The sequence below is a fragment of the Haliotis rufescens genome, unplaced genomic scaffold, assembly GCF_023055435.1.
Source record: "Haliotis rufescens isolate VD_foot unplaced genomic scaffold, xgHalRufe1.0.p SCAF_48, whole genome shotgun sequence".
NCBI lineage: Eukaryota > Metazoa > Mollusca > Gastropoda > Lepetellida > Haliotidae > Haliotis > Haliotis rufescens.
Genome location: NW_025964201.1, coordinates 1,294,836 through 1,321,600, shown reverse-complemented (window position 1 = coordinate 1,321,600; position 26,765 = coordinate 1,294,836). Strand labels below are relative to the sequence as shown.

At 41.4% G+C, this 26,765-nt stretch overlaps 3 protein-coding genes across 4 annotated transcripts in view; all 3 read right to left on the bottom strand.

The window, feature by feature from the left end:
• The window catches only part of LOC124117646 (E3 ubiquitin-protein ligase listerin-like), a 46,356-nt gene extending 44,387 nt beyond the window's left edge, over nt 1-1,969 (bottom strand). Inside the window, exons 1-3 of the mRNA XM_048383433.1 lie at nt 1,780-1,969; nt 479-679; nt 130-228 (exon numbers count right to left, since the gene is read on the bottom strand). Of these exons, the coding sequence (XP_048239390.1) occupies nt 130-228; nt 479-679; nt 1,780-1,833 (354 nt within the window). The 5' untranslated portion in view covers nt 1,834-1,969. The remainder of the gene's footprint in view (nt 1-129; nt 229-478; nt 680-1,779) is intronic.
• A 1,801-nt stretch (nt 1,970-3,770) lies between these two features.
• LOC125372767 lies at nt 3,771-5,281 on the bottom strand. The gene is made up of 2 exons (XM_048383374.1): nt 4,488-5,281; nt 3,771-4,442 (listed from the first exon to the last, which is right to left on the bottom strand). The coding sequence occupies exons 1-2, from the start codon at nt 5,279-5,281 to the stop codon at nt 4,388-4,390; spliced, it is 849 nt and encodes a 282-aa protein (XP_048239331.1). The 3' UTR covers nt 3,771-4,387.
• Nucleotides 5,282-6,317: 1,036 nt separating this feature from the next.
• The window catches only part of LOC124117657 (polyphosphoinositide phosphatase-like), a 40,223-nt gene continuing 19,775 nt past the window's right edge, over nt 6,318-26,765 (bottom strand). The window contains exons 12-24 of one of the 2 annotated variants that reach the window (XM_046479642.2): nt 25,210-25,326; nt 23,901-24,036; nt 23,358-23,416; nt 22,901-23,067; nt 18,249-18,390; nt 17,555-17,613; nt 16,927-17,071; nt 15,210-15,305; nt 12,474-12,527; nt 9,694-9,871; nt 8,449-8,528; nt 7,884-7,985; nt 6,318-6,507 (exon numbers count right to left, since the gene is read on the bottom strand). In XM_046479642.2, the coding sequence (XP_046335598.2) occupies nt 6,330-6,507; nt 7,884-7,985; nt 8,449-8,528; nt 9,694-9,871; nt 12,474-12,527; nt 15,210-15,305; nt 16,927-17,071; nt 17,555-17,613; nt 18,249-18,390; nt 22,901-23,067; nt 23,358-23,416; nt 23,901-24,036; nt 25,210-25,326 (1,513 nt within the window). In that variant the 3' untranslated portion in view covers nt 6,318-6,329. The remainder of the gene's footprint in view (nt 6,508-7,883; nt 7,986-8,448; nt 8,529-9,693; nt 9,872-12,473; nt 12,528-15,209; nt 15,306-16,926; nt 17,072-17,554; nt 17,614-18,248; nt 18,391-22,900; nt 23,068-23,357; nt 23,417-23,900; nt 24,037-25,209; nt 25,327-26,765) is intronic. The other variant, XM_046479643.2, reaches the window with a different exon arrangement.

The window sequence follows — 26,765 nt, the reverse complement described above, 5'->3', positions numbered from 1 at the left end:
TTGTTGTGATAATTGATCCTGTTTTTTTTTATGTCTCCTAAAAAGTGGATAGCATAGTGGTTATTTTTCCAACACTCTTTTGGAAATAAATGAAAGTAAGACTTTGTAAAAAGCAAACATAAAGCCTACAATGGACATCTTGTTGTATATTCGAGGCCAAAATGGGAGAACTCCTTTCAAGCATTCTTCTCCTTTTTCTTCACAAAGAGCTGCAAACTCCTGGAGCGCCTAGAAACAGAAATATTAAATTGGTTTACCAATAACAATAGTGCAACAAACGACAGCATGACAATCAACACTATGACAAACAACAGTATTTTTAAAGAAATAATTATCCATAAATAACTAAACATTTTATACTAATGATAGGCTTTACTCATTCACATATTTATTGTACATTAATCCATGAATGCTTATTGTTAAAATGCAATGTGCCTCATGGATAGTTCTGATATTCTCACCAGCTTTGATCACCAACCTTGATTTTGGTTGTACTGTCTCTCTTGGACAACTTGCGGAGCACCATTCTGAAGTCGGAGTCCAAACTGCTGTCCACATCATCAAATGATTCGCTGGCCGGGACATATGCAGGTGATCCCATTGATCCAAACCCGATAAACCCGGTTCTCCCTGCACCCGTCTGGGCCAACAGTTCTGCAGCTTGACTGCTACTTGACGGCTGCAATCATGGAAATGTTATCTCAAGAATCATGCATATTTTTATAGCAAAAGAAACTTAAGAATTCCCATTATAATAAAGCATAAGGCCTTCTATCATAAAGTTACTTACTGTAGTATGAGTGAGTATGGCTTACTCCACTCTTAGCAATACTTCAGTTTTCAGCAATATCATTGATATCAGAAACAGGTTTCACATATTCAGTGGGATGAGCAAATGCTTTACCTACTACTAGTACAAGAATATGCCACCGCTATGTGTTACAATGACCATTTCACTATGACACATAATTCTGGGACAGCAAAACCTTGTAATAGTCATCAATACGTCAGCATGTGATATATACCTGCAGGGATAATTCTAGGGTGGGGTCTTGTGCTTTTAGCCCCTAAAATTGAAAAAGGGCCCACATTTCCAAATACAATTGGACATTTTAACAATGTGCTGTATTGGCAAGTGTAGGTGTATCTCTGGAATATTTGAAATTTTCACATAAAAGGCCCATGTCAGAAAAGTCCTTGAGTGAACCGTGTATCTGGCCAGTTGACAAGAGGTTTTGGGAGTAGTGCACTGTTGGATCGTAAAGACACGTAAGTTTCCCTAAGACCGAAAACAGGCGTTGGGTCGTGAAGCGAGAGTCACCAGAGCGTGAGGTACGTTAACGGTATAGCAAGACAGCGGTGGCACTATAGCGCAGTAATTGAGCGGATGGTAGAGCTCGGGATGCGCGCGGTAAACTGCATTGTTGCCGAGGTTTTGTATCACAAGAGGTCTTGTAAGACAGTCGGTCAAAACGTGTTGGCGTTTGGGTGTTGCCATTCTTCGTAAAGAAGTTACTGTTTTCGTTAAAATGTTTTGCCGTTCTCGGGCGCATTCCTCGGGTCTATGGCTACATGCCTCTGCCACGCCAGCTTAGCTTAGTTTGATCGAAAACAGGACTAAGTTCACGGATGTCAAACTATGGCATAAGCTATTGATATCATTGTCGTCGACTGCAATTAATGAGTGTTACAGTTATCTAGGTGGCGCATTCCCGGGTAGGTAAAACTAATCTCAATCTCGTCGACATATTGCCTTGACCGGCAGGATCAGTAACATACTTTGACATTTCCCTTCGTACGCTGCGCTCCTTTCTTCCCTCCCGAGGATGGCATTTTCTTCGGATCACTCTACAACTATTGTCCTGAAATGTACTCTCAAGTAAAACAACCTTGACAGTGTTTCAATCTTTTTATACTTTAACTTTCAATATGTTCACGCAATCATCTTGGTCGCGGCCATTTTACCGGATGTTGCAACGAGTGTTCATTTTATTTTAATGGTGGACATACATAGATGCTTTCACAGCACTTATGAATTGTAAGCGCTGTTAATTATGTACGTGTTATATCTTCAGTTTGGAAATATCTAATTTGACTCTAAGTTGATTACATAGTACGTTTCTTGTTCAATACTAAATATTAGATCGAAATAACACAAACTGACTGATCCCTAGCGCACTTCCGTTGGTATAAATATAGGATTGTGATTTACCCGAAAAGAAATGACATAGCACTACTGGAAATGAATCTCGTGCTTTTCTCGTCACTTCCTACTTAACCGATAAATGGTGTGGTGATATTGGTTTTAGGAGTGTATCATATTTTGGTGACATCCACCATTTCAAGTAACACATTTTCATGATGCCCACCCACACTGTGAATACCATACTTTAACATAGACTTTAGAGTACTATGATCGCATTTGGAACGGGACCCAGTCCTTACAGGGTGCAGTGTAAAACGTCACCGATTTCTCGGGCGAAAAGGTCACCTCATTTGGTGAAAACGGCTACTAGTTGTCGGGCGAAAATGGCACCTCTATTTTTAATAACGATAAGAATGATGTATGCCTTATTTTCATGCTTTATTGTGTTATGTTGTAGCATATATGTTGTCCTTGGGTGGGCGGTGATGTCACCTGCCGGCAGAAAGAGGAGATATACATGAAATATATATAAAATTACTATGTATTCCCAACTTACTAAAATAGATATAAAATAGATATTAAATAGATATTAAATATATAGTATAGCCGTAGTCCAATTTCTTGACATTTCCGCCAGACTCAGTTTCAGCTTGACATTGAGTTAATTGGGGTAAAGGTACTTAAAACTTCAAAGCATGTGATGTATCATTGATAAGTTAAGTTGCACCTCCCAATCAGAGTTGGTGAGTAAATTAGAGTATAGGCTAATTTCTAATGTAAACCTGTTCTAAGGCGATTAACATTGCACAATTTTTTGTGTTTGCAATTGACCATGTGAGTTTAATTTCATTTATTTTACTTCAAAGCATGTAATGTTTTCACAATAAGTTTAGTTGTACCTCCAAATCAGTCAGAGGCTAGTTTCTAATGTAAACTTTTCTTTAACAACTCACAATTATTTGTGTTTGAAAGTGACCATGCGAGTTTAATTTCATGTATTTCAGTGCCAAGGTAAAAAAAAATAAGGTGCCGTTTTTGCCAGGCAATAGTAGCCGTTATTGCTTTAGGCGAGGCAACGTTTTCGCCAATCGGTGCCATTTTGCTCTGTGATGCTTGCTGAGGTGCCATTTTAGCTATAACCCGTCCTTACATATTGTTGAAATTATTAATTTTTCTCATATGCAATTTTTTTTTAGAATTTTCATTATATAATGCAGTTGAAAGAGTAGTCGCTTATCTATTACCATTTCTGTATGACAGCTGTAACATCACTCACTCACTCACTCAGAATGAGATTCCATCTGCTCCTGCTATACTTGAGCTAGGATCAGAGAGAAGGTCTAGCTGTCACACAATCCACACATAACCATACGGTGAAATGCAACATCACATCAGTTTGTGTATTAATAATGACTTATGTTACTATCTACGACCATTAATACGGTGATAGGGACCCAAACCAATGGAATCACTTCTTACGACCAGCTAGGATCCTGTACCAACATATGATCTCCACAAATGCTTATTCTTCCAGTGTCAGAGCAGCTGACACCGTCTCATGTAACCTGGTTCGGCTCGATCACACACTGTGCCCAGCAAGACAACATCATCACAAAAGACATCATCATATACAATCATTTATTTAACAAAAATATATTTTCCTTGCAGGTTTATTGCACACTTCCCTTCAGCATTCATAATACCACCTGGAAGCAACATAAATATGAGTGTTGTATGTTTACATCAACATTATCAAAGCCCTGTTTGTTTGAAGGAACAAACCAAATGACTGCACATAAACACAGCAGTGCTTGAGAAACTGTCAGGATACAAGCAGTGTCTCATGATGAGGCTTCTGATACTTCATAATGTCTACATCTTCTGTCACCATGGTAACAGCTAGTGAGGAGCTGGAGTGGTAACACTATTAGTGACTTGGGTTCAACACCACTTTGTTTGTTTGTTTATGCCGCACTCAGCAATATTCCAGCTATATGACGGCAGCCTGTAAATAATTGAGTCTGGACCAGACAATCCAGTGACTGACATAATGAGCATCGATCCATGCAATTGGATACGATGACATGACAACTGTGAAAGTGCATGTCTCTAATTCAGACTTTGTCACAACAATGGAAAACATTTTTTGATGTCAACACGTTCGTTTTAGACAATACCAATACTTATCAGATTGACTAATGGTCTTCATATTGGCCGCTTTGAACATTACTTTAGTACATATCATGGCACACCCACAGATGATGGATCTGGTGAACCTCGGGTCTGAAGCCATGACCCAGCTGCTGGTACTAACTGCAGCACCATTCTCTGAAGCCATGACCCAGCTGCTGGTGCTAACTGCAGCACTGTGCTCTGAAGCCATGACCCAGCTGCTGGTACTAACTGCACCACCATTCTCTGAAGCCATGACCCAGCTGCTGGTGCTAACTGCAGCACTGTGCTCTGAAGCCATGACCCAGCTGCTGGTGCTAACTGCAGCACCATTCTCTGAAGCCATGACCCAGCTGCTGGTGCTAACTGCAGCACCATTCTCTGAAGCCATGACCAAGCTGCTGGTGCTAACTGCAGCACTATGCTCTGAAGCCATGACCCAGCTGCTGGTACTAACTGCAGCACCATTCTCTGAAGCCATGACCCAGCTGCTGGTGCTAACTGCAGCACCATTCTCTGAAGCCATGACCCAGCTGCTGGTGCTAACTGCAGCACTATTCTCTGAAGCCATGACCCAGCTGCTGGTGCTAACTGCAGCACTATTCTCTGAAGCCATGACCCAGCTGCTGGTGCTAACTGCAGCACTGTGCTCTGAAGCCATGACCCAGCTGCTGGTGCTAACTGCAGCACCATTCTCTGAAGCCATGACCCAGCTGCTGGTGCTAACTGCAGCACTATTCTCTGAAGCCATGACCCAGCTGCTGGTACTAACTGCAGCACCATTCTCTGAAGCCATGACCCAGCTGCTGGTGCTAACTGCAGCACCATTCTCTGAAGCCATGACCCAGCTGCTGGTGCTAACTGCAGCACTATTCTCTGAAGCCATGACCCAGCTGCTGGTGCTAACTGCAGCACTATTCTCTGAAGCCATGACCCAGCTGCTGGTGCTAACTGCAGCACCATTCTCTGAAGCCATGACCCAGCTGCTGGTGCTAACTGCAGCACTATTCTCTGAAGCCATGACCCAGCTGCTGGTGCTAACTGCAGCAGTATTCTCTCTTCATTATATATCTATGTTAGGTTTGTTTACCTTATGTGAGCGTCGATGTGCATGTGCTATTACACTATGACGTCACACTATGAAGATGTGACGTGTAAACGATAAACGTTTTTGAACCAATATCTGTTCAAAGCAGGCATTTGTTCATTTCACGGGTCTGTCAGCCGGCATGTATTCAGGCGTGTGTCTGTCTGTTCAAGGATCAATACATCATCAGTACATCATACAGATGCTTCAGCTCTTCAGGAAAGAAGGTATGCTTTGTATTAAATACAAGATTAATAAATTATCATACATAACATATGTGCTTATTATCAAACAAGATCTTGAAAGACAGTGAAAGAAATAATGGCAATACATAATCTTCACATTTCCAACAAAATTCAATAACATTTTTGTTCACATTGAAATACATGTTAATAAGATAAGCCATCCATCGCCAAACAGCTTCATACTCCAGAATGAAAGAAAACTGTCAGTACAAACTGCCACTATGTTCACTGAGTGTGTTGGTAACATTTCCCACATAATGTCTACATCTTCTGTCCCCATGGTAACAGTGAGGAGCTGGAGAGGTAACACTATGAGTGACCTGGGTTCAACACTTGCCAACCTGCTATGTAGGATGACATAAGAACTTGTTGACAACTCTTTTAGTTCCTCCAAACTTCTGTATGTTCCTCCCGCTGTTCATCACACATGGTCCTTCACAGCACCTCGCCAGAGTTCACCTTGCTCTTGGCATTATCTCGTCTCCCATTCCTTGTGCAGTCATGGATCATCTTCAAACCGCTGATCTTGAAGCACATTATAAATGAAGATGTCGACAACAACATGTGACTTCGCGAGAGTTGACCTTGACCTTGGCTCCCATTCCTTGTGCGGTCACTGATCATCTTCAAACTGCTGACCTTGAAGATCATATTTCACATGTTCACATCAACATCTTCATTACATATACTTATGGCTGACATATTTAGCATATGTTATTTTATCAGCTTTAGTGGGTGGGCCCGCGCCATGAAGACCACGTAGCACGTAGGCAGCATAGATGTCCTGCGACAGCCGGCTGACCGGCGGCGGTTCCACGCCGTACGTACTGTCCAGCTTGAATGCACTGATTGGGTAGCTGGAACAAACAAAATAGTTCCACAAAGTTGGAGGAGATTTTGTGACAAGGGCTAATGTTATAAGAAGCCTGATGTTTTCATTCTGAAAAAATATATTTCCTCTGAAGCAGTTTTTATGAAAGAACATTATGACTTGGCATGAAATGCTGGACTAAAGTCATGTATCACAATACACTATTGTGAAAGTGCATGTCTCTATTCGGACTATGTCACAACAGTGGAAAACACCTTTTGGTGTCAACACATGTTTTTAGACAATACCAATACTTATCAGACTGACTAATAGTCTTTGTATGACAATGCCAAAATGTGAGAGTGCCATTTTGAAGACTATTCAATGTCTAGATATTTGTACAACTTATGACATGATACACATAGCAACACAGGTCTAATCGTCACACACAAATATCTCACCCAAAATAATTTTTAGTAACTTGTAACTGTGTAATATTATTTATTAAACATGCTGCCCTTCAGTCTCATGGCGTACACGCCCATCTAGCTGATAACAGTCTATACACCCTCACACATGGTTGGTTGGTTTGTTGTTTAACGCCACACTCAGCAATATTCCAGCTACATGACGGCAGTCTGTAAATAATAGAGTCTGGACCAGACAATCCAGTGATTGACATAAGCATTGATCCACGTCCAATTGGGATACGATGACATGCATCAACCAAGTCAGCGAGCCTGACCACCCAATCCCATTAGTCGCCTTTTACGGCAAACATGGGTTCCTGAAGACCTATTCGACCCCGGATCTTCACGGGTCTATCGTGTAATTGTGAGCATGCCGTCAGGGTACGAGGACACACAGCCAACCAAGTGACCAGGCCTGGTATGACCAGCAGAGGTGAAGGGGATCTATTCTTGAAAACTGGGGAATGTGAAACAACATGTGAAACTACTCGTGCAGACAATCCAGTGATTAATATCTTGGAAATCATCATACTAGGAAATCATTTCCAGATAAAATGTAAAATGCTTTTCATAAAAGTTCAACCATAGGTGCTGTAGATGTATTATTTCAAAGAGAGAAAAAGCATTTGTCTTCTATCACAATTCTACATGCTCATACACGGTATGAGGAATGCATTATTTCACTGCTCTACCAAATTTCATCAAACTCAAATCTCAGACAAAATGTATTAAATATCCATAACAATGTAATGCTTTGGCTTTTCTTTTTTACATTCGGAACTTGCTGTATCAGTTCATTTTTGAGAAACCAAAATCATACAAGGTGGTCTGAATGCCTCACTTACTCCTATCGAGAAGTTCGAAGTCTCAATGCTGATTGGTTGCTTTGAAAGTTCGTCTGACGCAACCTGATAAATATTTAGATTTCTGGTCTACCCAATTTATAACTTACACATCCAAGCCTGGCTTGACCCTGCTCTGCTTGACACCGTTGGTGGAGCGGGACGGGTCGCTTGTCTCCGGCTCCCGGTACCCCTGTTGGATCTCCACGTACCTGTAATAAGGAAAGTTCTTTAACATCGAGCTGGTATCTAATGACTTTCTTTACGGAGCCAAAAAAACAACATTTCACAAATTCTGTGAACATCTTCCAGCCAAAATAGGGAGGTAACCCTTTAACTTTTCACTGAATGAAACAATTACAATTCATCACCGACTGACGATAGTTTTAGACGTCTCTTTAAAATATGTATTTGCAGTTTTATTTATAACAGTGGCCATATGGTTCTAATATTAATAACTGTCAAACAATATCATGACTCAGTTAGATCTTATCTCACATTAACAATGGTTAAAAAATTAATAATCACTGTCAATTAATACTGTTTCTGTATTCAACTAGATCTAATCTCACGATAACCAATGGTTTGAAAAATAAGTCGGTCTACAAAACTGACTGGTGTAACAGAAAATTGTCTTGACTGATGTTTATGCAGCTGTGTTCGTCCTGTGCCCACCTCTCATACAGCTTCTTGTCTCTCTTGTTGAGGTCGGTGATGTCCGTGTTGTACACTTTCTTCATAGACGGGAACAGATCCTGCAATGGACAAGGATGTATTCACTATCTGTTATTCTGACCAGCCACGCATGAAATGACCACCTCTATGAAAGGAGCATCTTGGGGAGTGAAAGGCTGGGTTTGATTCCCTATAGACGACGGCACAAGATGGTACTTGTTGTTAGCTGCCTGCCGCCCTGCATTAAAGGGATAAAACAAGTACTGGTTGGCTCCGAGTCAGTATACTGTGTCTGAGTGGGGTAGCCGTGTAAAACTGCTGCATGGTGAGTGAGTGAGCATGGTGAGTGAGTTAAAATTTAACGTCGCATCAGCATTATTTAAGCCATATAGCGACAAGACCAAGTAAATATATTTACAATTTAGTTAATGATGCAAAGTTTTATTTAGAAACAAGTTGTGAAACATATTTGAGCATACTATGTTTAAAAACAATTAATGAAACATATTTGAGCATAACAATATGATGTATACAGTTTTAAGACACGGGCTATATAGGCCACCAGTAACAAAGCTTGGCCACCTTGCTGGGGATCATGGGGACTTACAGTACCTCTGCTTCCTGCATGATACCCCAGCAGGATTTACGTCATCACTTTAGCTACTGGTGGTTGTGTGCAATCCTACCCAATGTTAAAAAATACTCAGCAATGAAACCGGTATTAGTTTAGATGAGAACCAGTAGCCACACCCACCACATATCATCACCCTTCTATTCCTGCCAACTCAGACCATGACCCGCCTGTCCTCATTAAGCAGCATTATTAAGAGAGAGAGTGTTTCTTGTTTAACGCAGCACTGGATATTCCAGCTGTATGACGGCAGTCTGTAAAAAATCAGGGGCGCGATGCAAGCCACGAATCGCTTCAAGTAAGCAAACTAATCGCTATCCCTGGGTCTGCAACAGCTTGAACCAGACAATCAAGTGATTGACATCATGAGCATCGATCAACACAATCGGGATACGATGGCATGCATCAACCATGTCAGCAAGCCTGACCACCGGTTTCCCGTTAGTCGCCTCTTACGACAAGCATAGTCGCCTGTTACAGCAACCATGGGTTGCTAAAGACCTATTCTACCCCGGATCTTCACAGGTGTGAAGTGGAAACTCCATAGTTGTGTCCATGAAATACTGTAAACGGCATCATTATTAATTCCTGAAGCACAACTAATAAGCACTTACCTGGAATGATACATAGTTAGATTCGGACTCCGAGTCATATGGACTTGACGAGTCTGAGCCGAGGTTGACGTCACCTTCCATGTCAGAGTCGTCGGTGCTACTTGTGCTGCCCTCTGACCCCTGAGAGGTCACTGATGATGTGGAGTCCTTGCCCGAAATATTGGGATTGGCCTCCTGTCTACAAACCAAGTCCCAGAAAATAACACATGTAGAGAGCGAACACATTTGCCCGGGACCTTTTAGAGGTGAAAGGATATGTCAGTGCCCGAGTGCATCGTGACTTTTCATGTGCAGATATGATACGTGATACATTTTTTTCTGTATCGATACAAGACGATACACTTGCCAAAATACATTACTGCTCGTTTAATGACCCCCCAGTATTTTTGTCAGTCAAAAATCGCAAAATGTGCTGTAATTAAGTTCACTACTATTAATAGCCACAACAAACATGTATCTACACCTAGCTTTTCCTCTTGAACTTGCTCTGAAATATTTATAGTCAAGACATTTCCATGCAAATTGATATACATATGCATATCGTGACCTTTGTATCGTGATACATATCATATTGTGACCTTGCTGTATCGTTTCACCTCTACATTCCACAATGTGATCCTTGTGCTACAAGTGCTGTGTTGTCCATAGGTCAGGACAGACTTATACAGTCGTAGCACTGCGATCACTTTGAGGAACCCACATGGTCCTGGCCAGATCGATGATGTGATCCTTGTGCTGGGATGTTCCTAACTGCCATACTTCAACACAGACTCATGTCTGTTTTTGTGCTGGGACTGCTTGAGTGAGTGAGTTGGGTTTAATGCTGCTTTTAACATTATTCCAGTAATATCATTGTGTGTCAGCTTAATGTGGGAGGAAAGCCCGAAGTGATGCAGGTATCAGACATTTACCACTTGATGAAACCCACGAGCACGGGTATGGTGCTGATAAACCTAGAAACATAATCAGGGTGAACCGGGATTCGAACCCACAATCTGGTTTCTGGCATGCCCAAGGGACACAACTCTGCAGAGTGAATCGCTGGGCCTCAGACGACTGGGCCACCCGTGCTCCCTGGGACTGCTTTGAGGAAGTGGGGTGTGATCTACATAACACACACCAGGCATAACATGTATGTACTTCTACTACAGGTGGGCTTATTACTAAATCTGGTCTGGTAAAATAGATGTCATGTTCCGTCTTTGTCATGGTATACAGAATTAAACATTAGGGCCCTGTTATGTACATATATGTATGAACAAAGACTGTATGATGAATAATGCTATGACGTGGTCAGTAATCAAATGTTATATAGTGTGCACATCGATAAAAATCTATGGTGAAGTATTAATAAATCACATTTAAGATATTCATGAAAGAAATCCCTACCCTGTGATTATTAATATAAAATTTAAAAGATCTGACAAACTGCACAGGAATGAGTTCATCAGAAACAAGCAAGCAGAGGTTTGCAAGAAAGGGAGACAATCAAGCAATAAAACAAATGGAGTTAATGGAGTTATCTTATCCTGAAGACCTCCCTCCCAACCATAGCAGTGTCAACAAGACAACAACTAACTGAGACACAGGCAGGCAAACACGCATCTTCCAGAAGCAAAGGAGTTAACTGACTATAAAAGTCCAGTTTCCATCCTATCCAATCAAGGCTGGAATAATGGAGTTATATTTTGACACGACTAATGAGTCTATACATAATCAAATAAAAATTGTGTGACAAAATTGATATCGGGTAAGTATACTACCGTGTAGATTTCGGTCGATTGCAGGATTTGCAAAGCATGTGTATCATCAACTTAGAGTTAACAGATATTTTCCAAATCAAGGTGCTCACATGATTTGATGCACTTTGCGAAGTCAGACCTGTCTTATTACAATAAAGATCTTGATCATCGGTCAGATCGTCTTTTCTGGACGCCGCCATTTTGTTTGAAGCAAATGCAGTGAATCTGATTGGTCAATAGGAGGGGCATTAAAGGGACATAACTCGTAATAACCACTGGTGCTGCTACGATCGAACCCAGAAATTCCAGCCTAGTTCGGGAAGGGTGGAAACTGGACTTTTAAAGTCAGTTAACTCTCTTGCCCCGGGAAGATGGCAAAACATATCTAAAAGTGCGAAGAAACAAATCCATTCTAGGTAAAAATTCGAACAACTTAAACCAACTATACATTACAGATTTCTTATGATAACCATCAATATCAAGACGTGGAACATAGCCACTGTAGCATGTCGAGCCTTAAGCCCTGTTTTTAATGAGATTGCATCTGAAGCTAACTTAAAACACGATCAGTCAACATGTTGACAACACGTTGTTACTTTGTGCCATAATGTCAGGGAGGCTACAACATGTGATCCGTGGTATCCATGGTTACTGCTGACGTGCCGCTAAATGTATATATTGTGCTGTTATACAATAGGCTTCAATCTAATATCACATATATATATTTTATAGTAAAGTTATGGCATCAAAATGCTTACCTTTTATTCTGGCATATATTTTAAATGTTTTACATGTTGCCATTGCCATATAATAATTAATATTAATAACATAAGAGCACAGATGAATAATTATAGATTAAACAGTGCAACAGAATTATTAAACCATTAAGAACTGGATAGTGATGTCCTTGGAGTTTCTGTGCACAGAACTTCACAGCATCACTTCTACTTGCAAGTGTGAGTATAGGATTTAGGTAGGCTTACTATGGGCAGTGTGTGGAGTTTGTTAAAACATGTTAGTGTTGTCATGACAACCAACCTGGTAATGAAGGCAAGTTGTGTGCTGCTTTGGTTGCGATGGAATGTGGCCACTCTAGTACAGCATCAAAAGTTCACATGCAGAACAAAACAAAAATGTTAAGTATGGCAACAAACAAAAAGCAAATGATAGCATTGTACCTTTAGACAGTAAAAGCTTGACTTAAGAGAAAACATTTAGCTGTAAAAGAAACATTCTAAATAGAATTTTTTCACAAGCCGATTACACTCTGACATGTTTTTCTATAAAACAATATGCTAAGCATGTCAACATCAATACCATCACGGCTGATGGAAGCAAAGCCCTCAATGTCATCCAACACAAGAGAAGAGTAACAGAGGATGTGCAAACAAGGGGAGAGAACCCAGTTACCAGGAAGTCCCTGATCAAGGTCAAGGATGTCTGTTGGTTTTGTGTTTAGTGGACAATTTGCTGTGTAGGGAGCCCTTTAACTACACATTTCAAGTCAATTTTCATCCAATACGAAGCGAATACGAAATACACCCGTTTTTATCAATGAAATGTATTTGAAATGAGCACACTAATATGCCTCAAAATAACTATATTAGAAACTGTAACATATCCTTCATAACAACCAGAAGACATCCTTCAAGATTGAAAAATGCGGGGAGTTAGAGAGTAAATATTCACACATAACTCACGACTATAACAACCCGCCATTGCTGACATGATGTGTGTAAATGTCCCATTTTGTGATGGTTGTTTCAATGTACATGTCTGAAGTTTAATCCTCTGTGAATATTTGAAAATTGTCCGGCTTTTCATTATTCTTTTGCAGTCTTCTAAATTGAGATCACAAATTTACTTAAATATTTTCTACAATAGATCCACAACTATTTCATAGCCAATCGACCAGGAAACTTTACCACAATGTGCCTTTGTCGTCCAAATCTTAATCTATTATTGGCTAAAAGTTATCCCTTGATAAAGGCTAAGAATATTCCCATTTTTGTCCCAGTGTTGAAGACGAATTTCCTTTCCTTTTAATAAGTGATGAATTATAGAATGCTGAGACAAAGGTTATCCTAGAATGTTACTTGTCCAATGTTAAAATAAACTAATATTGTGCCACTTGTCATGATGTACATGTCATGTCATGTCATGTCATGTCATATTGTTTGGGGCCAGGGACTCTCACAGATGTCGCATGACCTTCACCGACACTGAAGGTTCACCAATATGAAATTATATAACAAACATGCTAATGAAATACCTCAGCTCATTCATGACATCATCAACACATGACAACATACGCATTACAGCCATGACAGAATCAACACATGACAACATACATGTTACAGCCATGACATCATCAACACATGACAACATACGCGTTACAGCCTTGACATCATCAACACATGACAACATACGCGTTACAGCCATGACATCATCAACACATGACAACATACGCGTTACAGCCATGACATCATCAACACATGACAACATACGCGTTACAGCCATGACATCATCAACACATGACAACATACATGTTACAGCCATGACATCAACACATGACAACATGCACATTACAGCCATGACATCATCAACACATGACAACATACACATTTCAGCCATGACATCATCACATGACAACATACGCGTTACAGCCATGACATCATCAACAGATGACAACATACGCATTACAGCCATGACATCATCAACACATGACAATATACGCGTTACAGCCATGACAGCATCAACACATGACAACATACATGTCACAGCCATGACATCATCAACACATGACAACATACACGTTACAGCCATGACATCATCAACACATGACAACATACGCGTTACAGCCATGACATCAACACATGACGACATGCACATTACAGCCATGACATCATCAACACATGACAACATACACATTTCAGCCATGACATCAACACATGACAACATACGCGTTACAGCCATGACATCATCAACACATGACAACATACGCATTACAGCCATGACAGCATCAACACATGACAACATACGCATTACAGCCATGACAGCATCAACACATGACAACATACGTGTTACAGCCATGACATCATCAACACATGACAACATACACGTTACAGCCATGACATCATCAACACATGACAACATACGCATTACAGCCATGACAGCATCAACACATGACAATATACGCGTTACAGCCATGACAGCATCAACACATGACAACATACACGTTACAGCCATGACATCATCAAAACAGGACAGCATACGTGTTACAGCCATGACATCATCAACACATGACAACATGGCCCTGTGAGCATCAACACACAGCAGCATTACCCTGTCAAAACCACGACAGCATCAACACACGACAACATTCGCAATCACAACATCTGTTTGTTTGCTTGTTTAACGCCACAATCAACAATATTCCAGCTATATGACGGCGGTCTGTAAATAATTGAGTCTGGACCAGAAAATCCAGTGACTGACATCATGGGCATCAATCCACGCAATTGGGATACAATGACATGCATCAACCAAGTCAGCGAGCCTGACCACCCAATCCCGTTAGTCACCTCTTATGACAAACACAGTCACCTTTTACGGCAAGCATGGGTTGCTGAAGACCTATTCTACCCCGGATTTTCACGGGTCCACAAGGATGATGACATCAACATGTCAACCTATCCCTTGTTGCAAGCAGGACATCATCAACCATGACAACACATCTCCATCCAATGGAGGGGTCTCACGGAGGGTACCCACCCGCTCTTGTCCTGCTGTGCAGGGTTGGCGGCCGTGGCGGCGATGCGACGCAGGTGGAATGGACTTGGATCACTCGCTCCTTTAGGCATGAAGTCTCTGTGGGGTAGATATCAGAATTTCACCATGTAGTAAATTTTTTATGTGAGGTGTACAACATATATATCTAGAATAGAGTGTGATTCATAACAGCCATTTATTCAATAAACACTTTCTCGGACTCATCCGTTCAGATATCAGCTTCAGAATACTTTAAAACGCTGAAAACGGATCAGGGTCGAATGTTTTGGTGTCCTCTGCCAGAAGCACATGGTTCACACACAAAACCCTGAAAGTGGGAAGTGGAAAAACTAAATATTTACCTTGGATCATAGAAAAAACAAAATAAGGCAATTTGGCCTTTGCCACTTTAGAACAATAAATGTCTTTTCCATTGTATGAGAGGCCGTTACATGACCTTTAAACTGACGACACAATTTGATGTTCATTCATTTTTCACGAGACTGTATTCTTGAAATGATGAAAACACTGATAGATTACTTCCATATTCCTGGGGAAACCCTGGCAATTCCCAAGCACAGATACATACAGAAGCGTTGTTTCTGATCATTTAGATCCTTTAATCCTGAACTCAGTGTTTTAGCATACATTGAGAAACGTTAGAGAGTTTGGCGGCATGACTGTTTTTACGAATATCCTCGCTAGGACTGAAGTGAACAAAATGAAGAAATGCACATCCAAACTATCATAGCATTGACTCGATCCGTGTCTAGGCTGAAAGTGACAGTTTTCTACAATAAATGAATTTACTTTAAAACTGACGTTCATAGTGTCTATTTGACACATTTTTACAATCACCTTTCAATGATAGACCAATTGAACAATGATGACTAACACTTGCCCCACGTTCATTTATAACTTCGAAAATCTCTCGCTTCATGACGGCCATTTTGAGGTCTTGTACTTGATGTAAATGTATTACGATGCGCTGTCACTGTGACTGACTACTGGTGTAGTTCTTAACAGACCTTTCTCATCCAATGATGATATTATTTTAATACATTTCTTGTAAACAAACTACAACAGATGTTCCTGTAAAGCAAGTTGAGCAGACATACGCTCATGTCACCTCTCTTTTTGATGAACTATGATATTCCGTGTCACAGTTGGTTGTTGTATGGCTGTCAGTGTAGACACCAAGTCATGTACTTCCCGAAAACCTTCATAGAGTGAGGGCCAAACATTGTATGAATGTGGTCACAAGCGCCGACGTTCTCACAGTTTGGCCCTCACGCTAAGGATGTTCCTTCTCCATTACTCGCACAAAGTGAAAATCAGTTCTTAAATAAACTACTCATACCTCAACATATTACCAGAATATCCAATATTTTAAGCGCCTTTATGATGACCAGTAGGCACAAAGATTTACAGTCAGCTGGTTTTGGAGTTCTGCTCCAGAAACGAGAACTACCCTCATTTTCAGTATAAGTCCAACTTATCATAAAATAAAAATAACTCAAATTATCAAAAAGGACCAGTTCACCACAAGACCAATAAATATAGCAAGTTTTGATGAGAAATATTCAGCAGTTTAGGAGGTCTGCTCTGGGAACAGAAAACTGACGGACGGACGGACAGACAGACATGCTGATAGCCCCATCATTTTTCACAATGAGGGGGGGTAATAATAATAAGGCAGCAGTGAATGTCTTTGTCTCACTTGATGGAGCTGGTCATGGACATGCAGTAGTGGTCGTCCAGTGAGGTCAGCTCGAACGGCCGGTAGTACTCGAAGAAGGCGTTCACCCTCTCATCCTTCTCTCCCTTGGAAACAGGCAGCAGCTCCGTGGTCAAGGACTTTGATTCTACAAATGTCACCAGAAGATGAGGAAGTGAAAATGATTCTTATCAGGTTCATAAAAATAAGGGCATTTATTTCCTTATTTTCTGCTTTCCTGGCTTTGAAAACAGATTTGCAGGCAAATAGAGGCCAAGTCAGGAACACAAACAAATTGTTGCAGCTCAAATCAATGGTTTAACTAATGCTGATTAATGGTCATTCAAAGGTTTAACTAATGTTTATTAATGGTCAATCAGTGGTTTAACTAACATTTATTAATGGTCAATCAATGGTTTAACTATTGTTAATTAATGGTCAATGAATGGTTTAAATCATGTTATTAATGGTCAATCAATGGTTTAACTAACTTTTTACAAACGATGACACAGATATTGTATCATGACATCCGTGGCTTATCAATTTTTGACTGCACATTCTTCAAAATCAGTTTGAAGAAAGACACAAAAAGCCCCTTTCAAATTACAAATATTTGTCAACTGATACCAACCTTCCTCTGACGAGAGTGGCAGACTACGACACACAGGCAGATCCCACCACTGAGAGTAGCTGTGGAGTATAACAGAATATGTAACATCTGTGGAGTATAACAAAATGTGTAACATCTTTGGAGAATAACATAGAATATGTAACATCTGTGGAGAATAACATAGAATATGTAACATCTGTGGAGAATAACATAGAATATGTAACATCTGTGAAGAATAACATAGAATGTGTAACATCTGTGAAGAATAACATAGAATATGTAACATCTGTGGAGAATAACATAGAATATGTAACATCTGTGGAGAATAACATAGAATATGTAACATCTGTGGAGAATAACATAGAATATGTAACATCTGTGGAGAATAACATAGAATATGTAACATCTGTGGAGAATAACATAGAATATGTAACATCTGTGGAGAATAACATAGAATGTGTAACATCTGTGGAGAATAACATAGAATGTGTAACATCTGTGGAGAATAACAGAATACGTGACCAGACCGTTCTTTTATGAGTGAATTTCAAAACGTATCTGAGACACCTGAATCACTAGATATGTTTTGAAATACACAATTTGAAACAAAAACAGTATCTAACAGGGACTAAAGTATTAATTATTACTCACTTAGATTCGGCACATGATATAAATTCGACATTGCCAGACAAGATGCTGTGAGCTGTGTACGCACCTCCGGTGTTTGAGGCGGGTGAAGGTGAGGGCGTTGCGGTTGTGCAGGTAGTAGTCAGTTGGCAGTTCCCACAGGTTCAGATCCCCGTCCTTCGGTGCAAACACACCCAGGAACAGATTGTAGGCCTGCTGCTTCTCCAGGTCTACAGGTAGAGGGCAGACATCAACATGAGCAGACGTCAACATGAGCAGACGTCAACATTGGCAGACATCAACATGAGCAGACATCAACATGAGCAGACGTCAACTTGAGCAGACATCAACATGAGCAGACATCAACATGAGCAGACGTGAACATGAGCAGACGTGAACATGAGCAGACATCAACATGAGCAGACATCAACATGAGCAGATGTCAACATTAGCAGACATCAACATGAGCAGACGTGAACATGAGCAGACATCAACATGGGCATCAACATGAGCAGACGTCAACGTGAGAAGACATCAACATGTGCAGACATCAACGTGAGCAGACGTCAACATGAGCAGACATCAACATGGGCATTAACATGAGCAGACGTCAACGTGAGAAGACATCAACATGAGCAGACGTCAACATGAGCAGACGTCAACATGAGCAGACGTCAACATGGGCAGACGTCAACATCAGCAGACGCCAACATGAGCAGACATCAACATGAGCAGATGTCAACATGGGAAGACATCAACATGGGCAGACATCAACATGGGCAGACATCAACATGAGCAGACATCAACATGAGCAGACATCAACATGAGCATCAACACGAGCAGACGTCAACATGAGCAGACATCAACATGAGCAGACATCAACATGAGCATCAACACGAGCAGACATCAACATGAGCAGACGTCAACATGAGCAGACATCAACATGAGCAGACATCAACATGAGCATCAACACGAGCAGACGTCAACATGAGCAGACATTAACATGAGCAGACGTCAACATGAGCAGATGTCAACATGGGAAGACATCAACATGGGCAGACGTCAACATGGGCAGACGTCAACATGGGCATCAACATGAGCAGACATCAACATGAGCAGACGTCAACATGAGCAGACATCAACATGGGCATTAACATGAGCAGACGTCAACGTGAGAAGACATCAACATGAGCAGACATCAACATGAGCAGACGTGAACATGAGCAGACGTGAACATGAGCAGACATCAACATGAGCAGACATCAACATGAGCAGACGTCAACATGAGCAGATGTCAACATTAGCAGACATCAACATGAGCAGACGTGAACATGAGCAGACATCAACATGGGCATCAACATGAGCAGACGTCAACGTGAGAAGACATCAACATGTGCAGACATCAACGTGAGCAGACGTCAACATGAGCAGACATCAACATGGGCATTAACATGAGCAGACGTCAACGTGAGAAGACATCAACATGAGCAGACGTCAACATGAGCAGACGTCAACATGAGCAGACGTCAACATGGGCAGACGTCAACATCAGCAGACGCCAACATGAGCAGACATCAACATGAGCAGATGTCAACATGGGAAGACATCAACATGGGCAGACATCAACATGGGCAGACATCAACATGAGCAGACATCAACATGAGCAGACATCAACATGAGCATCAACACGAGCAGACGTCAACATGAGCAGACGTCAACATGAGCAGACATCAACATGAGCAGACATCAACATGAGCATCAACACGAGCAGACATCAACATGAGCAGACGTCAACATGAGCAGACATCAACATGAGCAGACATCAACATGAGCATCAACACGAGCAGACGTCAACATGAGCAGACATTAACATGAGCAGACGTCAACATGAGCAGATGTCAACATGGGAAGACATCAACATGGGCAGACGTCAACATGGGCAGACGTCAACATGGGCATCAACATGAGCAGACATCAACATGAGCAGACGTCAACATGAGCAGACATCAACATGGGCATTAACATGAGCAGACGTCAACGTGAGAAGACATCAACATGAGCAGACGTCAACATGAGCAGACGTCAACATGAGCAGACGTCAACATGGGCAGACGTCAACATCAGCAGACGCCAACATGAGCAGACATCAACATGAGCAGATGTCAACATGGGAAGACATCAACATGGGCAGACATCAACATGGGCAGACATCAACATGAGCAGACATCAACATGAGCAGACATCAACATGAGCATCAACACGAGCAGACATCAACATGAGCAGACGACAACATGAGCAGACATCAACATGAGCAGACATCAACATGAGCATCAACACGAGCAGACATCAACATGAGCAGACGTCAACATGAGCAGACATTAACATGAGCAGACGTCAACATGAGCAGATGTCAACATGGGAAGACATCAACATGGGCAGACATCAACATGAGCAGACATCAACATGAGCATCAACACGAGCAGACATCAACATGAGCAGACGTCACCATCAGCAGACATCAACATGAGCAGACATCAACATGAGCATCAACACGAGCAGACGTCAACATGAGCAGACATTAACATGAGCAGACGTCAACATGAGCAGATGTCAACATGGGAAGACATCAACATGGGCAGACATCAACATGGGCAGACGTCAACATGGGCATCAACATGAGCAGACATCAACATGGGCATCAACATGAGCAGACGTCAACATGAGAAGACATCAACATGAGCAGACGTCAACATGAGCAGACATCAACATGAGCTCAACATGAGCAGACATCAACATGAGCAGACATCAACATGAGCAGACATCAACATGAGCTCAACATGAGCAGACATCAACATGAGCAGACATCAACATGAGCAGACATCAACATGAGCAGACATCAACATGAGCAGACGTCAACATGAGCAGACGTCAACATGGGCAAACGTCAGCATGAGCAGACAACAACATGAGCAGATGTCAACATGGGAAGACATCAACATGAGCAGACGTCAACATGAGCAGACATCAACATGAGCAGACATCAACATGAGCAGACATCAACATGAGCAGACGTCAACATGAGAAGACATCAACATGAGCAGACATCAACATGAGCAGATGTCAACATGAGCAGACATCAACATGAGCAGACATCAACATGAGCAGACGTCAACATGAGCAGACATCAGCATGGGCAGATGTCAGCATGAGCAGACGCCAACATGAGCAGATGTCAACATGGGAAGACATCAACATGAGCAGACGTCAACATGAGCAGACATCAACATGAGCAGACGTCAACATGAGAAGACATCAACATGAGCAGACATCAACATGAGCAGACATCAACATGAGCAGACGTCAACATGAGCAGACGTCAACATGAGCAGACGTCAACATGAGCAGACGTCAGCATGGGCAGACGTCAGCATGAGCAGACGCCAACATGAGCAGATGTCAACATGGGAAGACATCAACATGAGCAGACGTCAACATGAACAGACGTCAGCATGGGCAGGCATCAACATGAGCAGATGTCAACATGGGAAGACATCAACATGAGCAGATGTCAGCATAGGAAGACATCAACATGAGCATACACCATGTATAACACTAGAGGCATGTCATACTAAACATAATAAGAACAAATGAACAAAACACTACACATTTTCTTAGCATCAGAGCTGAGTACCACATGGTATCTTGCTATATCTTTTGTATCACTATACGGAATGATGATACTGACGGTAACACGATATACCACATGAAGTCGTAAGAAATGATGAAATCACTGAAATAAAGCTCTAAAACCTCTTTCTTCATACATTTATTTATAGTTATCCCAAAGACTTTAACAAAGAAAACCACAAGAAAACAGTTTCAAATGAAGGAATGGTTATTAAATGTAACAGTTAGTCAGCACGCCCTAAGCTTCCACATCCTTGTGTTCTGCCATGCTTATAGATGGCGGTCTGCTACTTGTGCCATTATGGGAGGTAACTCTATTAGTAGCTGTTCTATTTATAGCCTATTGCGATCTTACAAACTGACGTTTCAAGTATAAATATTGATGAAATCGTAGGCATCAGTGAATCGTAACAACCCTAATTAGTATCATTATCTTCCTCATGACAAAAGATCTCTGTGACTCAAAGTGAGCTAAAGATTAGTTTTATGCTGCAGTCATCACAGTAGCCTGTAAAATAAACGTGGTTGTCAACACTAGCAACATTCCACATAGTGAGGACATTCACACACACCCAACCGCCATAGTAGTCAGCTCGTATCCAAACTCGAAGTGCTTAGCACCTGTTCTGGTACTGAGTGCTCAAAGAGTCTTTAACCCACAGGCGCTAATGTCGTTGCTCTGTGGTGACAGCACCTATATTAGTAGCAACAATACGAATGCCTGTGCTTTGAGCCTGTGTCTCATCCAGTGAAATGATCTTAGTGCTAGGACTGTTCTATGCTCAAGTATGGGAGTTAATCGTCTTACTGTGAACATCATATTGTGGATTGGGGTTCTGGCTTGTTCTGCTGAACCTGCTGAAGTTCTAGTGGGATATAAAGTTCAAGCCACTTCAGTGAGATGGACTAACCAGATCAGCACAGATTGATGTCTCCCTTCCATGGCTGTCTTAACAAGAGTCTATTTAGGAAGCAGAGCTGAGTGAAATGCTGAGCTCATTCTTCTAATGCATCATTACCAAAAGGCATACATAGAATATTTTCCACACTCACCTGAGAAGGCGTTGCTATAGTAACGAGACAGCGTCTGCATGATGTCCCTGGAGTGAGATGTCCATGGTGAGATCTTGCGGTAACCCTTGATGCGGTGGACGAGCTGTGAGCCACCATACTGCAACGCCATTGTGTCCCCGTGATCCTCGTACAGGTCCTCCAGCATCCTGCAGACACACATCAGCAACATGGCGGCCATTACACAACAGTAACATGGAGGCCATTACACATCAGCAACATGGCATCCATTACACAACAGTTACAACAACTGAGTGCCTCTAACAACAGTCACAGGTCGTTTGGACCAATCCTAACCAGCTGTATGTGGAAAATTTGATTGTTGGGTTCTAGCACATTGCAATAGTAAGTTTGTAACTAATTATTCTCATAATGATGGGTAGTATAATGGATATCACTTGTTATGTAAAACAGCTAAACAACCAGGACATGGACCCACCTCAGACAGTCGGTGTCAAACTCCAAGTGGGGCTTGTCTATCACATTCAGGGCATACAGCTGAAAGGGAAACAAGTCCTATTGTTATCTGTCATTGTGAATGGGTGTCCTCCCTAACATCCGTCTACTCTTACTGATTAATAGCGCTACCCACACTGTGAAGCTCAGGTAAGTTTGTCATATGGCAGTGTATTATATTGTTTGACAATGATTGTAACTGTGTTACATTGCTTCTGTTGAGATTCAATAGACGCTTATTGCATTGTGTTTGGACAGTGATCAGTCGTCAGGAACTTACCATATTTAGATACTAGTGTGGTGTGTAAACATCTGGTCTGGTATACCGTGGATGGTGATAGTATGTTACCGAAACTTCTGTAATGTTCTATGTGTGAGGGTTCTATGTGGAACTTTCGAGTAACTGGTTAGACTGTATAAGGGGACAAGAGCATGTTTACGTGTCTCTCACAAAAACAAGTTGTTGGCAGACTAAATGTGTCCACATGTGACAGGGAGAAAACTCTGACATGATGGATGAACTTACTTGATATGCCATCGCACACCGTCCCACTGCAAACTGTGCCGTGTTGGTTCTGTCAAGGCAGTCCACGCAGTTTGTCCGAACTATGCCAGTCTGGCGTAAACCAGTTGCTGTACGATGACCTTGAATACCCTTGAACCTGAGGTCAAGGAAAAGAATGAGGTAATGGCTGAGACAGTTAAAGTAGGATGATGTCTTTACTTAATTCAACTCATTTCCTCCAGCCATCATAAATCAAGATCAGTTACACATGAGGAAACTCCACAGGAGTGAGAAATTACCAGACAGCCGGTGCTACCCTGATACAAAATGCTTCACAGTGAGAACAGGACATCAAAAGATGCAAAAAAATTATTTTCCTTTATACAGTGTCCAAACGCTAAGTAAATACATGTAACATTTAATCATGACACCCCCCTCCCCATAAAAAATAAACACTCCTAAATAATTTTTAAATTTATAAACAAAATTAGAAGTGTTAATTATTCATGTCCCCCCACCCCTTCCCCACCCCCAACACACACCCATAGTTGTGATTTGGTGACCCAACCACTTTTGTTGTCATTTTTCATGACCCTCCCTCCTGATCTCACCCCTTTATACAAATGACTCCACTGAGGGTGTTTGCATTTAACATCGTAAAAAACATGTAAACATATTACATAACCATTTGGTGACATGTTTTCAACAAAAATAACAGAAATTATTTGTAAATTATTAGCATTCCTCCAGCATGTTGAATGTTAAGTGCACTCCCATCATCCATCCATCCATGCTTCCATTCATGCTTCCATTCATCATCCATGCTTCCATCATCCATCCATGCTTCCATCATCCATCCATGCTTCCATCATCCATCCATCCATGATCCATCCATGCTTCCATTCATCCATCCATGCTTCCATCCATCCATCCATGCTTCCATCACCCATGCTTCCATCATCCATCCATCCATGCTTCCATCATCCATCCATCCATCATCCATTCATGCTTCCATCATCCATCCATGCTTCCATCATCCATGCTTCCATCCATCCATGCTTCCATCATCCATGCTTCCATCATCCATGCTTCCATCATCCATCCATGCTTCCATCATCCATCCATCATCCATCATCCATGCTTCCATCCATCCATGCTTCCATCCATTCATTCATCCATCCATCCATCCATCCATCCATGCTTCCATCATCCATGCTTCCATCATCATCCATCCTTCCATCATAAATCCATGCATTCATCCACGATTCATCAATCCATCATCCATCTATCCATGATCCATGCATCCATCCATACGGAGTGGTTGACCTACTCTTCATCCTTGAGGACAACCTGCGCCTGGGCGGGCGGCATGCTGAGGAAGAAGCCCGTCTGCTTGATGCAGTACTTGGCTATCTTGGCCAGACGGACCAGCACGTCCGTGTCCTTCCTGCAAGATACATCACACTGTGTCAACTGCAGCATATATCTTGTTTCTTAAAGTGTTGCTAGGCAGAAGTTGGAAGAACATGAATATATGACACTTTTTTTATAGATAAAAGCTTTTATTCTTTTTAATGCATTCAATGTACAATTTAATGTACAAAGAATGACGAAGCCAAGGAGATTAACGGGAGAGAGGCCAGTTGCCTACAATGAAGGCGTAGTGGTGGAGCTGGCTGTATTACCTTGTGCAAACATTATCATGTATTCATCTTGCTTCTTGTTTAATGCTGTAGTCAGCAATATCCCAGCTACATCACAGCAACCTTAAAACAATCAAGTCTCGGCTAGACAAACCAGTGGTTGATATCATGAGCAACATCCTGTACCATCATACCATTTTTAGTCCGCTCGTCCTAATAATGATAACATATAGGAAAACCCTCAAAAAGGGTAAATTTCACTGGTCCTTATGATACCTTAACTATTGGACAGTTTGGCAAGGACTACAGGACTAGTGACAATTTCTAACGCTGATGACACACAAACAACCATATCACTGAGCCTGATATTCAGATCCAATTCTATCATCATTTATGACAAGCTTGGGACCGATTTTATCTTGGTCCCCACGGGGAGGCATATGATCCAACACAGGTCTCCAATCACGGCAACATGCTGCTGATATGGTTAATGATGCGCTGGTATGTCATACAGACGAGATACACGATGCAGCTGATGGAAGTAGCTGTCATCATAAAGATGACTTCATTAAAGAAATAATTCTACATGAAATTGTGGAAACATTTGACAAGATGGAACAAATGTATTTAATATTTTCAACGTTTGTAAATTTTATTCAACATCACACTAGCTTCACCACAAAACAGCAACTGAAACAACATCAACAAAGTGTTGGTTAGAAGGTTACTTTGGATGCTGAAGCCATTTATTCCATAGGCATATCATCATGTCTGTATGGGTTCTTCAAATTGTTTGTTTGTTTGTTTGTTTGTTTGTTGTTTAATGCTGCACTCTGCAATATTCCAGCTATATGACGAAGGTGTGTAAATAATCGAACCTGACCACACGATCCCGTGAGTAGCCTTTTACGGCAAGCATGGGTTGCTGAAGACCTATTCTACCCTGGATCTTCATGGGTAGGGTTCTGCAAAATGATCTTTGTTTCAGGAAATCTCCAACTGACAAGATTAAAGACAATATCTTTCTACAGATCTACCTAACCTCAAAAACCAAGGTGTATCTTTGCGTGATCTAACCAATACAGAACATATACTCTTCAAAAAGAGAAATGCAAAAGTAGTAAAATTGTGTTACGCAAAAGTAGTAAAAAAATGTTGCTGATATGCATACAAAATTGATACCAAGAATCAATTCATCATTTCAGCAGGGATTGGGATTGATTTGTGTGGAAAAGACACAACC

Bases quoted from the DNA above. Each gene is read 5' to 3' on its own strand.
- LOC125372767 (XM_048383374.1), bottom strand. From the start codon at position 5,281: ATGGTGCTGCAGTTAGCACCAGCAGCTGGGTCATGGCTTCAGAGAATA. The intron at 4,443-4,487 runs GTCATGGCTTCA...ACCAGCAGCTGG, and splicing joins CAGTTAGCACCAGCAGCTGG to GTCATGGCTTCAGACCCGAG.